This window comes from Squalius cephalus (genome assembly GCF_949319135.1).
Source record: "Squalius cephalus genome assembly, chromosome: 22".
NCBI classification, from domain to species: Eukaryota; Metazoa; Chordata; class Actinopteri; order Cypriniformes; family Leuciscidae; genus Squalius; species Squalius cephalus.
This window is the reverse complement of record NC_137143.1, coordinates 18,329,161-18,344,491: the sequence shown is the minus strand read 5'-3', so window position 1 is coordinate 18,344,491 and position 15,331 is coordinate 18,329,161. Positions and strand designations below refer to the sequence as shown.

The 15,331-nt window shown below is 37.9% G+C and overlaps 2 protein-coding genes across 2 annotated transcripts in view; one reads left to right on the top strand and one right to left on the bottom strand.

Annotated features, from left to right (window-relative positions):
• The window catches only part of qrich1 (glutamine-rich 1), a 9,585-nt gene extending 69 nt beyond the window's left edge, over positions 1-9,516 (top strand). The window contains exons 1-12 of the mRNA XM_079856600.1: positions 1-154; positions 1,334-1,610; positions 1,691-1,771; positions 3,327-3,452; positions 3,532-4,251; positions 4,417-4,576; positions 7,285-7,439; positions 7,543-7,657; positions 7,738-7,846; positions 7,923-8,074; positions 8,481-8,571; positions 8,654-9,516. The exon at positions 1-154 is cut by the window's left edge and continues 69 nt beyond it. Of these exons, the coding sequence (XP_079712726.1) occupies positions 1,362-1,610; positions 1,691-1,771; positions 3,327-3,452; positions 3,532-4,251; positions 4,417-4,576; positions 7,285-7,439; positions 7,543-7,657; positions 7,738-7,846; positions 7,923-8,074; positions 8,481-8,571; positions 8,654-8,843 (2,148 nt within the window). The 5' untranslated portion in view covers positions 1-154; positions 1,334-1,361 and the 3' untranslated portion in view covers positions 8,844-9,516. The remainder of the gene's footprint in view (positions 155-1,333; positions 1,611-1,690; positions 1,772-3,326; positions 3,453-3,531; positions 4,252-4,416; positions 4,577-7,284; positions 7,440-7,542; positions 7,658-7,737; positions 7,847-7,922; positions 8,075-8,480; positions 8,572-8,653) is intronic.
• Positions 9,517-10,124: 608 nt separating this feature from the next.
• On the bottom strand, positions 10,125-15,060 carry rpusd4 (RNA pseudouridine synthase D4; the record flags this gene model as incomplete). The annotated part of the gene is made up of 7 exons (XM_079856620.1): positions 10,125-11,452; positions 12,567-12,664; positions 12,834-12,984; positions 13,865-13,958; positions 14,176-14,380; positions 14,634-14,799; positions 14,896-15,060. 7 exons carry the CDS (start codon positions 15,058-15,060, stop codon positions 11,255-11,257), a joined length of 1,077 nt encoding a protein of 358 aa, XP_079712746.1. The 3' UTR covers positions 10,125-11,254.
• Positions 15,061-15,331: the final 271 nt, after the last annotated feature.

Sequence of the window (15,331 nt, the reverse complement as noted above, 5' to 3'; positions counted from 1 at the left end):
GTCCCCGCCTTCACGCTACAGGACAGCCCGGGGTCTTGCGCTGTCACAGCAGGCCTACTTCCGTCAGCTCTATCGCAAACATCATTATTAAAAAAAATAACAGTTACAGCCTTCCGAGCCGTCCAAGCAGCGCGTTTGTGTATTTTTCAATACGGTAGGACATATTTGCAGTCGGCCGCAGCGGGGTTTTAACCGTTTCATTTATGTGTGTAGCAGAATAAGCACACGTCACGACAGAAATCGCACTTAAATAAAGACAAATGTGTTTGAGTGCAAAAATAACGAGATATAGCAAAGCAAACGGACTTTACATGTGCATGGTCAGATTTAGATGAGCTTTAGTGGGGTTTTTGTTTTTTGAACGGCGTGTTTTGGCGGAAATTGCTTTGGCTTTTATTTAAGGTAGCATGGGATGATTAGCACGCGAGCTCACGCTAGCCATTCAACTGCGCGCGCATTACCGCATTTACCCTGGGAATAACGGCTAGTATCACATAGCAGCATATCATAAATATATTTGATGCCGTAATCCAAGTCTTCGCACATTTTTTGTAGTTTCGAAGTTTCATTTGACAAAGGGTAGCGAGTTAGCATTGATGCTAGCATATTTTCTAGGCAAAAGCACTGAGTGGTCCAGTATGCGATTGACCATAAACAGAGCTAGCGTACAGTCACATATAATCTTAATTATTGCTCATGTCTGCTGATTCTAAAAGGTAATATTTGATTGTTCGGAATTTGCTTTGTGATTTGAGAACAACCTCAATGCAACTAATTTATTTTGCTCGAGGGGGTCCAAAGTCCAGCAAGGTTATAGGCTATTTCCATCTGTATGCTTAATACACAGAGCTCTTCATCACTACTAAATCACATGAAACACATTTTATACATGAAACTTCAATTTATACAGTTCTACCTAAACTGCACAAGGATGCATGCAGATTTCATGTTTATGGTTGGATTGGCTGCTGGTGCATTATTCAGAATTAAATTAAATCTACATCATGTGGAGAGATTGTACTGAATACTTCATATGCCAATGTAGAACTAGCAGTGATACAAAATATCTTATTACTGTTTTACAGGTTCACTTAAAATGCTTAATATTATTTACCTGTATTGACTTTTTTTTCATGTTTATGTAGGTTGGTTTTGATCTGTGACTAAATGAGTTCATTAATAATCTATATAAACATAAATGCCAAAATTCATGAATAATTAGGATGGTATTATCCCAAAGAATAATAATGCTTTTAATTTGAAGTGCTTTGTTTTTTTTGTCAAATTTTGACTGGTAGTGTGTTATCATTTAAACCCCTTCCTTGTGTTTCAGGCTCCTCTGCAGGGTGGATTGACCTGTCATGAATGAGCCCATTGAAGGCGGTGCGATCTCGTTCGACGAGTATGTGCGGCAAAAGGCACGCACTATACCTCAGCACCGCATGAAAGAGTTTCTGGAGTCGCTGGCCTCCAAAGGCCCAGAGGTGCTGCAGGAGTTCAGTCAGCAGACCACCGGCACCACCACCACTATGGTGTACCAGCAGGGTGCCAACTGCATCTACACGGACAGCACAGAGGTGGCAGGGTCATTGCTGGAGCTGGCATGTCCGGTATGAATGGAATCACTTTTCATTGTTGTGATTTTAGAAGTTAAAACTAGTAGTCACATTTCTGTTTTATCTTTGCGCAGGTGCAGGTGACATCTACACAGATCTCCCCCCAGCTGGCTGCAGCTGTGCATCAGGCATCTGAACAGCAGATCCAAGTACAGGTATGACTCTGTCATTCTGTTTTTTTTTTTGCAATTATACAACGATTACCAGGCAAACTGTGGTTGTTGGACAAAAGTCGACATGAAACGCAAGTTGCGATAGTCTTTTCTTCCCTATTGTGACGTATATCCGAGTGAAACGGCTCCTTGAACAAGAACAAATGTAGGGTGGGACTTGATTATGTCCATTGAGAATTGATTGGATCATTGTGGTTTGCTATTACTGTGATCTCATGTAAGTGACAAGTTGTTCCACCCTCCCGCCAGAAAACACATCAAAAGTGAAGAGAAAAGAAGTCACTGCGAAGGAAGTGGAAGTTATTTTGATTAAAAAAATCAGGAGGGCACAGGAATTTGGAAAAAAAACAACAACAACAAAGCATTTTTAATAAATACTGCAATATTACATTAAAAAAAGGGACAGTTCACCTAAAAATGAAAATTCTGTCATTTACTTACCATCATATCGTTCTAAACCAGTATGACTTTTCTTGTTAGGAACACAAAATAAGATGTTTTGAAGAATGCTGGTTACTAAACAGAGAGTTGACATTGAATGTTTGAATGAAAGAATACAGACATTTCTTAAAATATCTTCTGTCGTGTTTCGCAGAAGAAAGTCATACAGGTTTAAAACAATGAGTAAATGCTGACTGGATTTTCACTTTTGGATGAACTATGAAGAAGTGCATTTTATAAGTTTCCGGCAGGGCATTTTTTCCCCTCTGAGTGTAATTTTTATTTATTTATTTTGTTACAGTGTAGATCATGAGTTTCAGGCATGACGGACGGTGCTCCCAATCATGCTGATTATCCTTCCTTTGTTGATAGAGTGTCTGCTTTGTGTTTTGTAATTTAGCAGTTTGAATGTATTTTTTTTTTACCACAGAAAAAATCATTAACTGATTTGTATCTGATTTTTCTGTCCTGGGACTATAACATTTTAATTGCCCTTATAGTTGCTTTGGAGCTGCTTGCATTTTAAGGATAATGTTATAATTTGTGGACATCTCAAGTGGAGCGTGAACTTAGCACCTTTTACAGAATGATGTTGGCCTTGTATTGTTTTAGAAGTAAAGAAATAACATTTAAAGGGGTCATGAATTGAGAAGTCAAATTTTGTACTATGAAAATATCCTGTAAGTTTCAGAACTCAAAACTTCCTTGTTAGTCCAAAAACAGCTTTTATTGAAATCAAGCTCCCAAAATGACTCGTTTTGGAAAATGTATTGTCTCAGAATATTTACTTTATATTCCTCAAAAAAAACAAAAAATATCCAGAAAAACTTGTATTGCGGTTTCCTCAAAATAAATAAATAAATAAATATATATAACAGTTTTAAACATTGATAAGACATTTTTTTTGAACACTAAATCATTTTTTTTTCATTAAAAATATATATTTTTTCTTTTACAAAAAAATAAAAAAACACACCAACGTGCAAATTTTTCTGAAAAACAATGACATACACTGCAAACCACCTTACTCCAAGCCAGCGGGCCATCCTTCTTGTTGTTCCCTGCTGTAAATGCCTCTCCATCTCCCCATTGGCAGGTGCAGATCCAGGGTGAGCAGGGTCAGGTGCTTCAGGTGGCTTCTCCCACTCATCAACAGCTACAAGGAATTACCACAACACAGCTGGTACAACAGGGAGAACTTACAGAGGAACAACACCAACAGGTATTGCACTCCAAAACATGATCACCTTCTACAGTTTATGCATTTTAGATTCATATTGTAACGTGGGTGTGTTTCTCAGATCCAGGCCCAGCTGGTGGCAGCGGTTGCCGGAGGCCAGCAGATTCAGATTCAGACTGTGGAGGCTCTGTCCCCCCCTCAGCAGCAGGGCTCCCCTAGGGAGGTAGAGAGACGACCTGGAGCCTCACCTGCTGTCCTCCAGCCTGCGAAGAAACGCAAGGTGGACGTTCCGACAGTTGTGTCCTACTCGCTTCCTCAAGGGCAGCAGCTGGCTACTGTACTGGCCATCCCACAGGGCCAACAGCAGGGCTACTTGTCACTTCGACCAGATCTGCTGACCGTTGATAGCACTCATCTCTACAGTGCCACCGGGACCATCACAGGCCCAGCCGGTGAGACCTGGACCATACCTGTGTACTCGAGCCCACAGCAGCAAGGCGTGGCCCACATTGCCATACCTCAGGAGGCCTACAGCACCGTGCAGGTACAGGCCTCGCATACTGATAAAGACAAAGACAAGATGATAATTGGTGCGTCTCAGGCTGGCGGAGCAGTGGCCGTTCCAGTGTCCACTGGCTCGGGATTGACCACTCAGGAGGAAGTTGTACATTCGCTGTTCCCAGCACAGTTTATGAATGGAAACATTCACATCCCTGTAGCAGTGCAGACTGTAGGGGGCGCTTACTCTGGGACGACGCAGGCCCTTCATATATGGGATCCGCAGCAACAGCATCAGCACATACAAGATGGGGAGGCTCAGGAACAACAGCTCCACCTACAGGTGAACACATTCTAGGAGGAATCCTGCATGCTTAAGTATTCATAGCTCCCAGGCCGTCTCAAGTAATTTAGCAGGTTTTGGTGATGTGCATTTAACCATAGTGAAAAATGCGCATAACTTCTTTGGCAAAGTAATGTGTCAATGATGATGTTCTGTGTTTATCAGGCGCAGACAGAGGCGGAGCCACAAGTGGAACCTCCTCCTGAGCTGATCCTTCCCAACACGCTGAAGCCTGAGGAAGGATTGGAGGTGTGGAGGCTTTGGGTTCAGCGCAAAAATGCTGAGCTGGACAAGAATGAACAAAATAAGCTGGCACCTATTGGACGTGAGTTTATGTGTCTGTCTCGTGTGCGATTTCTCTTTTTATACACCACCACTCAATCTAGGGTTATCACTATACTAATATTTCAGTAGTTGATAGCAATACGAGTGAAATTTCATGATAAAATAAAGCAATAGCCTTCAAGAATTTCTCAATAATGTGTACACATGAACCTGAAAGTATTCAAAAGCAGCTACCAGTCTGCACTATTTATTTATTTATTTATTTATTTATATATTTGTTTGTTTGTCAGTTTTAGTATAGTGTATGCACTGACATCACTTTCCCGCCGGAACATGCCCCTTCAGGTGACATACTTCTTTTTCGCACATGAGATAAAAGTATGTTCACACAGGAAAATAATGTACTTTGGTTACGGCTTATTTTTATTTATTTTTTTATTTTTTATTTATGGGTTTTTATTTTTAAAAAATGCTTTAAACATTATTGTATTTTGTTTTACATATTCTTCTCTCATGTTCGAAATAAAGATTTCAATCAATCAGTCAATCAATCAGGTGGACTGAGTGGCAAAAGAGCCAATGACTGGATTTAATAGGGGAAACTGCGAAAACGCTAGTAAAACAAACAATTATCAGTTTAAATTAAAAGTTGGACTCGTTATAGTGTTCCTTACAACTTACCAAAGATCCAGTGATCCATGGATATTGACATGCAGCCAGGAGTCATGTTTCCTGACTTTTATATGTGCCTGATTTCGACACAGGGGGAAATACATAAAGCAAATTTGTCTGTAAACGCTTTATATAAATACATTATAGGTAGGTCTAAATCTGGGTGATCATTTGTTAGGGCTGCACAATTAATCGCAATGAAACCACACGCGATTTGGCAAAGGCTGCGATTTATTTTATGCACAGCTTGTCAGTGCAGCACGGCTGATCGGTAGTAAATGCTGCTCCATCTGAACGCCAGAGGGCGCTCTCGCGCAGACACGCCAAATATGCCCGTGCACACATCGTTCCAGGAAATCCCTATCGGTCATCATGGCTGTAGCTGAATAAACAGAAGATTGAAATATTTTGATTGATTAATTAAACATGACTAATAAACACACAACTGCCTTATTCTGTGTTAGAAGCCACATTATCTCACAGAAGGATGCTCAACTGTCGTTATGAAGTGAGTTTGGAGTAAAGTCTGTGTAGAGGGAATGGTGTCATCTTAGCGGCCCCTAATTTAATAACAAATGATCGTTGCGACGGAAGCAAATCAATCAAAACTAACTTTAGATGGAAAATAACTTAACTCTGCTATAAAGCCAAAACCATCTCTGTTACCTTAAATTATACGCTTATCTCTGTGAAGCTGCTTTGAAACAAACTACGTTGTTAAAAGCGCTATATAAATGAAGATGACTTGACTTGACTTGACTAAAAGCATGTTATTAAATGTTGTCTTTTGTTGGACAAGAGGTTCATAAATGCTGCTCATGTTTGGAAAGATGTTTGACGCGTGTTGCTTTTTAAAATGCACATAGATGGAGCAGCGTTTACAGAGCCGTACATCAATGACAAGCTGCGTATAAAAAAAAATCGCTGCTATTGCAATTTCAAAATCGTGATAAGCTAAATCGGTTTTAGTGCGATTACATGGAAATTGCGATTAATCGTGCAGCCCTAACTTGTATCAATGTTATATTTATCGCCCAGCTTTAAAACGTACATAGTTTTTGTCAGTGTTTATTTAAATATTATAAATTCAGATTATTGACTCAAAATGATAACTGCAAATCCATGTTTCGCTGCCTGGAGTCCAGTAGTTTCTGTGAATTGCAGCAATACGTTTGCTTCTCTTTTCTGTAGCTTTCAGCAGTCTGTAATAAATATACCTCAGATTTCTTGTCAAATCTATTTGTACAGTCAATCACAAAGCTCTTTCCTATTTTAGATGTCTTTTTGCCACTCAGTGGGCGTAACCACAGTCACTCCGGCCGACGGTGACATAATGTGCATATACCATCTATTAGTAGTTCTTTCTTATTGATGTGTTTTGTATGTCACTAGAGTGTTTACGCATCCGTTTAAAATGTATTACCTTTTTTTATAGTATATGTTTTATAGTCACTATTCAATATCTTAAATATCTTAAAGTATAGAAATGTAAAAAATGTTGTTTGCTGTTTTCATGTATAAACATGAATAGTGTAATTCATGAATTTAATCCAGCTAAGAACTGTAACTAGAAAACATGAAGAGAAATGAATTACTTTTATTCTGCAAAGATGCAATAAATTGACCAAAGGGGACAGTAAAGACATTTATAATGTTACAAAAGATTTCAAATAAATGCTGTTATTTTTCTTTTGTTCTTTCTAGTCTTCAAAGTTTCCTGAAAAAAAATGTGACAAAAATATCAAGCAGCACAATTTTCAACATTGATAATAACAATCAAACATTGTTTGAGTGCCAAATTAATAAATAACTTTTTTTATTTTAATTTATTTTAAAATCTAATTTTAATTTCACAAGATAAGAATCTTTTCAACAACAACAACAAAAAAATCTTACTGACCCCAAACTTTTGAACAGTAGTGCATATAAAATATTTTTTTTGTTGCAAAATTGCTTTACATTTTTTTTCATATCTATTCAAGTCTTAAATTTCATTCTCTTAAACATGTCCATGGCCAAAAACTGAACTATTTTTATCAAGCCTCTAGTGATGTTTATTAATATCTGTCTCTGCAGGTCGACAGCCACTGCGCTTCCAGGACGATCTTGTCTCAAGTTCAGTGGGCGAGTTGAACTTGGCTCTGTCTCTGATGACCCAAGAGTCTCGTGGGCTGGAGGGGGAGCCATTTGAGCCTGATTCACTATACTATGTATTTTTATGTATACAGAAAGTATGTCGTATATCTCCTTATGTAATGCCTTCTTTTTGTTTCTACTGATTCCTTTGGATCTTTAGTTTTAATAAGCTGATTTCCTTTTCTTGTTTACGTTTAGTACATGTTTGAGAACGGTAGGGTAGACGACATCTTCTCTGATCAGTACTACAGCCGGTTTTGTCAGTGTTTACACAAAATTCTCGAGGAGTGGAGGCCCAGTGTTCACCCTCTTGGTAAGAAGTATGTGTGTGATTTGAAATCATCTGCTTTGGAGTCTTGTGGAGTGTATGTTAATTTTCGTTGTATTTGCCAGGCTATATTATCCCGAGTCATGTGACAGAGGAGATGCTATGGGAGTGTAAGCAGCTGGGAGCTCATTCTCCATCCACTCTCCTTACTACACTGATGTACTTCAACACCAAGTGTGTCTCCTTCCATTCTCAATTCTTTAAGCATGCTGGCAGTGAGTGTTCAGGGCTAAATGTTGTCTCTGCACAGGTACTTCCACTTGACCACAGTTGAGCAGCATTTGAAAGTGGCCTTCTCCAAAGTGCTCAGACACACCAAGAAGAACCCCACCAACCCTAAAGACAAGAGCACCAGCATCCGCTACCTGAAAGGAGTCGGGCCCCATCATGTTGGACAGAAAGGTTAGCCATTATATTAGGCTGGATGTTGTCACATGTTACAAGATAAATATTTTAAACTTACAATTGTTTTGTTTTGAAAATGATTGTTGAAAGAAGTCTCCTTTGCTCAACAAGGCTGCATTTATTTGAATTGAAATATTACGATTTAAATAATTGTTTTCTATTTTAATGTTAAATTGTAATTTATTACTTTTTCAGTGTCACATTATCCTTCAGAAATCAGATATCACTGATGCCTTTGACGAGATGATAATGCCTATAATATAATTGAAAATATTGGTTAGAAATACTTTTGTTTGTATGATGGGTAATTTTACTGTGAACAACTGGATAGGAAGTCATTAAGTCTTAAATTCATTGGCCAAAAGCTGTGGAAAGTTATAAATCTCATCTTTTTTTGTTCTAGTGACAGATGACATGTACGCAGAACAGGCTGAGGACCCAGAGAACCCGCTGCGTTGTCCTATCAAGCTCTATGACTTTTATCTCTTCAAATGGTGAGCCACTGATTTGATCAAATACGTATAATATAACTTTCCTTTTCTGCCTCTCCCTGATTTTTCTGTTGTCTGTCATCAGCCCTCAGACTGCCAAGGGTCGTAATGACACGTATTACCTGACACCAGAGCCGGTTGTGGCACCAAACAGTCCTATATGGTACTCCACTCAGCCAATCACGAGCGAGCAACTGGAACACATGCTAACACGCATCATGATGGTGCGGGAAATCCAGGAGATAATCTCCATTGCGCAGGCCAGTGTACACTGAGAGAAGATGAGGGCAAATGAAAGAAATCAAGATGGAATGAGAGAAACCAGCTTTCTCCAGCTCTCCATCCTGCCATCATCCTCTCCTTTCTCAAAGAGACTGAATCAAGTTGCCTCTGCAGCCTCTCCTTATATTCATTCATGATTAAAAGGAAAGGGAGAGGTTCAAGAGGGGTTTCAATGAACTGGACATATGTACGGGCCTTTTTTTTGTTTTAGATACAGGAACCTATTTCTGTTTGTTCGCCTGATGACCATTGAAACGTATTTGCCCAGATCCCTTGATGTGTGCATTTTCTCTTTCTGCCATGTATGTTACGCTCCATACCTCTTCCCACTGTCCTCTCTCTGTTTATTTTCTGAACTGTAAGGATCTGGTGGCTAGACTGAAGTCATTTTTGGCAGTGGTCTGGAATATACCATGTGATTGTCAGGAATTTACATTTAAAAACATGGCCTCATCAATCTGTAACACAACCCCCGCTCACCCTCAGGAGCTTGCAGTAGCAGAGTTCACGTACCTGAGGAGTGTATTATACATGAAGACTTTTTGGTTCTGTTTTTATTTTTTTTATATATATACATGCATCTATGGTAACCTGATATGTATTGATATTATAGTGGTGCTGGAGAATTGAAGCCTGTCTTTTCAAACATGCTTTTTTGTACAGTGAATTACCTGTATGTGTCGTCTTTGACCCATTCGGTCACACAAACACACATTCATGATACAGAAGCAGAACACATTTCTACACTAGTTTACAAAACTATAATATATTTTTTGAACAGTGGTTCTCAACCAGCGGGCTTCAGGTAAACAAGTTTTTTAAGATGCTTTTTTCTAGATCTGGGAAATGTAAATAACATTTTATAATTTTGATATTTTAAGAATATACATTTGTCTATTTATGCCACGCTCTAAAACATTTTATCGTGTAGAAATTGAGCACTTTTTTTTTTTTTTTTTTTTTTTAATTCTTATCCTTAATCTTGTGAAAAATCACAAACAACTGGAAAAGTCCTGTGGTGGAGAATGGGAGTCAAAAAGGTTGAGAACCAATGTTTTAAATGCTACATATGAATTCATGCATCTCATCAATACAATGAACATTATGAAAATTGGATAGTCAAAATTTGCTTAAGATTACATTTAACAGTATTTTTGTCAACATGAGACGACAGTGAAGGTGATATAAATGTAATTAAGTTTACAATATTGACTAATACGGAGTAATTAATCTAATATTGGCAGATGATATACATATAGATAGACCTCTAGTTTGTGAAGTCATTATTTATTCAAGTCTTACAGGTTGGTAAAGATGTAATTTTTCTCCATAAAACATTTTCAATGAATAATACCTAGAATATCAAAATCGACTGCTGGCGGTAGATCCTTTTCCTATTTAGCACCAAAACTTTGGAACAGTCTTCCTAACATTGTCCAGGAAGCAGACACACTCTGTCAGTTCAAAGCTAGATTAAAGACACATCTCTTTGACCTAGCTTTCACATAATACATTATAGACTTCTATAATTCAATGTTAGGCTGCATAGATTAGGTCAGCTGGAACCGGGAACACTTCCCATAAATCCTGATGTACTCGTTACATCATAAGAAGAATGGCGTCTACGCTAATATTAGTCTCTGTTTATCCCGAGGTTTACCGCAGTCCGCCGGATCCAGGCCGTATCCAGATCTGATGAAGGACCTGCGCCTGGACGCGATGACAACGCAGTGCTGAAGTGTCAACTAGGCTCTTCCCTGTGAAGGCCTCCCTTATCTATCTACAGATAAAGCGTTGTCGGGATGATTCCGGTTCGCATGGCTACGCAGAAGCGATAAAAATTCTGTATTATAAATTTTAAGGCCAGACAAGTAGTTTGTTGAGGGTTGGTTTGTAGGGAAGGACTACACGCCTGCGCACATATATTCAAACGCGCATACCTATAGACTGAACTCGTAATACACATGTGCACGCCATCAGCGTTCTCACAGGTTCGCGTTTTTAAAGTTGGCGCAGAGAGAACTTAAGAGTTTTCTGTTAAAACGGTGTCATGTTAGCGGCCCCTAAGTTAATAACTAATGATCGTTGCGACGGAAGTGAATCAATCAAAACTAACTTTAGCTGGACAATAATTTTATTCTAGAGCTGCTATAAAGCCAAAACAATCTCTGTTACTTTAATTTCCTATAATCACTGTAAAGCCGCTTTGAAACAATCTACATTGTTAAAAGCTCTATATAAATGAAGATGACTTGACTTGACTTGAATGATCTTTTATTACAAAGTCTGAAACCAAAACCTTCAGAACGTACAACAACAAAATATCCGGTATGTACATGACCTTTTCTACAAAGTCAAATCCAATGCAACTTTTCAAAGGTAGTTAATAGCTGTGTGATTCACTTCATTCTTTTCCTGGTAGTGGGATCTGTAGTCTCTTCAAGGCATTGGTGAAGTATTTAGGAAGGGAGCAGGACACTGTAATGTCGCCGTGACCTTTGACCCGTGGCAGAACGATCCTTCGGGAGTGCAGGTGAAGAGGGAGATATCGTGTTTTACTCTGGACCAGGCCCAGCCGTCGCAGTGTGCCCTCTGGCAGCTTCTGTAATCCGAAACATGAGACCCACATGTGGTCAGTCTTCAAATGTTACAATGAGTCATGTCTCAAGAAAACACTACACCACCTCTTGATTATTCATTATTAACACAACACTTACTATGTTCATAATACTCTTGTAAAAGCTGGCCCACAATTTGACTAGTGGCTCACTGTGGTTGTGTGCCAACAAGCATGGATTAAGCAATTATTTATTAAAATATATATGCTTTTTGATCTGGAAATACAATACCGGTCAAAAGTTTGGGGATTTTTTTGTAAGGGATAGGTCACTTAAAATGTATATTCTGTCATCATTTACTCACCCTCAAGTTGTTCTAAACCTGTATGAGTTTCTTTGTTCTGTTTAACATAAAAGAAAATCTTTTGAAGAATATGGGTAGGCAAACAGTTGCAATACACCATTGACTACCATACTATTAAAAAAAAAAAAAAAAAAAGGAAGTCAATGGGAATCAGAAACTGCTGGTTATTGACATTCTTCAAAATATCTTTTGTGTTCAACTGAAGAAAGAAACTCGTACAGGTTGTGAACAACTTGAGGGTGAGTAAATGATGACAAAATGTTTATTTTTGGGTGAACTGTCCCTTTAAATTAATCAAAAAAGACAGTAAAGGCATTAATAAATAATGTTACAAAAGATTTCCATTTCAAACAAATGCTGGTCTTTCAAAAATTGTATTCATCAAAGAATCCTGAAAAAATGTATAGCGGTTTCCACAAAAATATTAGGCAGCACAACTTGTCAACATTGAAAATAATAAGAAATGTTTCTTGAGCAGCAAATCAGCATATCAGAATGATTTCTGAAAGATCATGTGACACTGAAGACTGGAGTAATGGGTGAGGAAAATTCAGGTTTGCAATGACAGGAAGAAATTACATTAAAAAAAAAGTATATATATATATAAACTTATTTAAAATGTGATAATATTCCACAATACTACAGTTATTACTGTTTTATGATCATATAAATGCAGTTCAAAAACATTAAGAAATCTTACCGACCACAAACTTTTGAATGGTAGTGCAGATTTGATTATCATTCAAGGAACCAGTGCTACAACACTTGCTCTAACCTTGTTATATTTATCATACCTGGGGTGCTAGTTTGTTCCAGTGAGCATATTTATGGTCTCCGAGAATGGGGCAGGTCAAAGCAAGAGCCATGTGCACTCGAAGTTGGTTTTTTACACCTAAAACAAACATTATAAGAGGTTCTAGTCATCATATGCTTACATTTCTTCATTTAAATAAATAAAAAGCCAAACCTTGCTACATTTATAATAATTCAGGAGTATAAGGCACAATTAGGAATAACGTTCTGAGTCGGGTATGCTTTCACATGTCATGGTCAGTCAGTACCTGTGACAGGCTGCAGTTCCACCAAGCTGCAGCCACTGGTGCTGTCCAGAACCCGATACTGTGTGACTGCACTTTCTGCCTGCCGATGAGCTCTCACCCTGGTCACTCCATCTCCCTCCTCATTCACTTTGAATAATGGGCTCAGACCCATCTGAGCAGAATAAACATTATACTTCATATTAATTAAAATCCTATTCTTAAAATTGACAAGTCAACTATTTTCTAAACGCAGCATCGTATGATTTAATTTATATGCTTTTGTTGTAGCTATCTGTATGCATTTTTTTAAACGTATAAAGAAAAAAAAAAAAAAAAGTTTAACAATTTGTGGAGAAAAACTGCATTACCCATGATGCTGTACAGAAAATTACACCAATCAGAGAGGTGAAACAAACAAACCCCCAAAAGAGCTATTTAGCTCCACCCACTCTCGTGAAGCGCTACGAATGATGTTGAGTCAATCTGCTCTCAAAATACTTGTTTTGAATATATTTTGCAATGAATTTAAAACATTATTTCTATAGATATAATAAATAGTTTTAATTTCTCCGTTGTTTTAAATTTGATTATGTTGTTCGCAATGCTTCATGGGATTGTAGTTCTTTCCCTACTGAAGTCTTGTACCTTTGTCTTTTTGTCTGTTTTTCAAATACTTTTTTGCTTCATATAAAACTTTGTAATTTTGTGATTCACCTTGTAACTGGTTGGCTTGGTTCATAGCTTATAACACTTTAACAAAGACTCTTTTTTTTAATGCCAATGAAAAAAATGAATGGAATAAATACTTCCGGAACCAGCGCCGCTAAAGCACTCTATTGGCTGCAAGCTCACATTCAGATCTGCCTCCATCCAATCATCACCCAATGGATAGAACCAAGCCCCACCCTACATTTTATTATTTTTCAATACTCCGTTTCACTCAGATGTGTCACAATACAGAATTTTTTTTAAATCTTATATTACTTCTCGACTGTAATAAATCAAGTAGTTATAGAATATGATTTTTTTTTATGAATACAATGTTATATTACCTTAAAATGCGGCTGAGGTCCCGTGACCTCCTTCTCTATAATGGGAATGTCAATCACTCCCTCGGATGGAACAGGCACACCTACAGCGACCGCCCTGAACAAAATAATACGTTTAAGTTTGTGTAGGTTATGCTGGAACATGGGAATCAATTGAAAATAAGGAAAAAAATTTGCACTAGACAAGCACTTGAAGTTTATGAGATGCCACACTGCCTTACTATCAAATTAGCCTTTCTCAGAAAACAAATTATTCTAAATTGCATTCAATTCATAAGACATGGAACAACAAAAGGTTTTGAAGTTTAACTTACAAGAATGTCCTTTCCACTTTGTGTGATCTGATGAGTGTTTGTACATGTTCTGCTGCTTCCTCTGTTTTAGCCAGGATCAAAACTCCAGTACATTCCTTTTCCAGACTGTGGCAAAAATGCAACTGTGATCCTGCCTGCATGCCATCAGTTATCTTGGCCAGCAAAGGCAGACACTCTGAAATGCTGTTTCTGATGCCATTTACATCTATAAGAATGGAGCAGGCAAATGATTATATTAGTAATATTAGTATGTCTTCAACACAGCTGATATGAAACAGGTTTTTTTATATTTGTATTTTTATATAGAAATAAATAGTGCATAATTTAAAATTATCTATGGCCATAAAATCACATAAATATACAAAATATTACAGAATAATTATAAAAAATGTTTTCAATAAATAATAATGAAACGAAATACAGTACATTCATTTAAAAAAATGATGTAAAATACTCACTATGCAAAGGCACACCATATGGTTTATTTATGGCGATTATGTTTTGGTCTTCATACAGCATGCTCCTGTAAAGAGCTTTTGCGAGCACACTAGGGTGAATAGACTGCAGTTGCTGAGAGAACTGTTTGAGTTCATTCACTCTGTTCTGTAGAGGTGACACCGGAACCTTTGGAGTGGAACGAAAAAAGACGGAACCTAAATGGTTGCACATAAACTCACTTTAGTCTAAACAGACAATACATGCATAAACAACGAAGCCAACCTCATTTTTGTCATTTATCCGTTTTTCCTGTTCACTCCGGAGTTTGTTCGCGATATCTGCTGCTTTCAGTCCCGTTTTCCGGTTAGAAGCGAGGGTCTCGGTCTTTGAAGCTGTGGTGTACGCTCTCATGAGCATCGTATATGTCACCTCACGTGCGTGTCGCATTTTCACAGATTAGCAGTTCAAAAGTAACTCTCTTTCTAAAAACCTGCGCCCCGAGATCTTACATAATTCATTGCTGTATATATCCGATTAAAAATGCGAGTATGACAGCTAAAGCCGCGTAATCAAGTGGACACTAAACACATAAGTAAGATGAGCAAGAAGAAGCAATGCACAACAGTTCAAAATAAAAGTCAATAGGCAGTGGCGTTTCAAATGTTTTGATTCACTAAAATCTGCTTAGTAATTCGTTCCGGAATCTAATTACACTGGT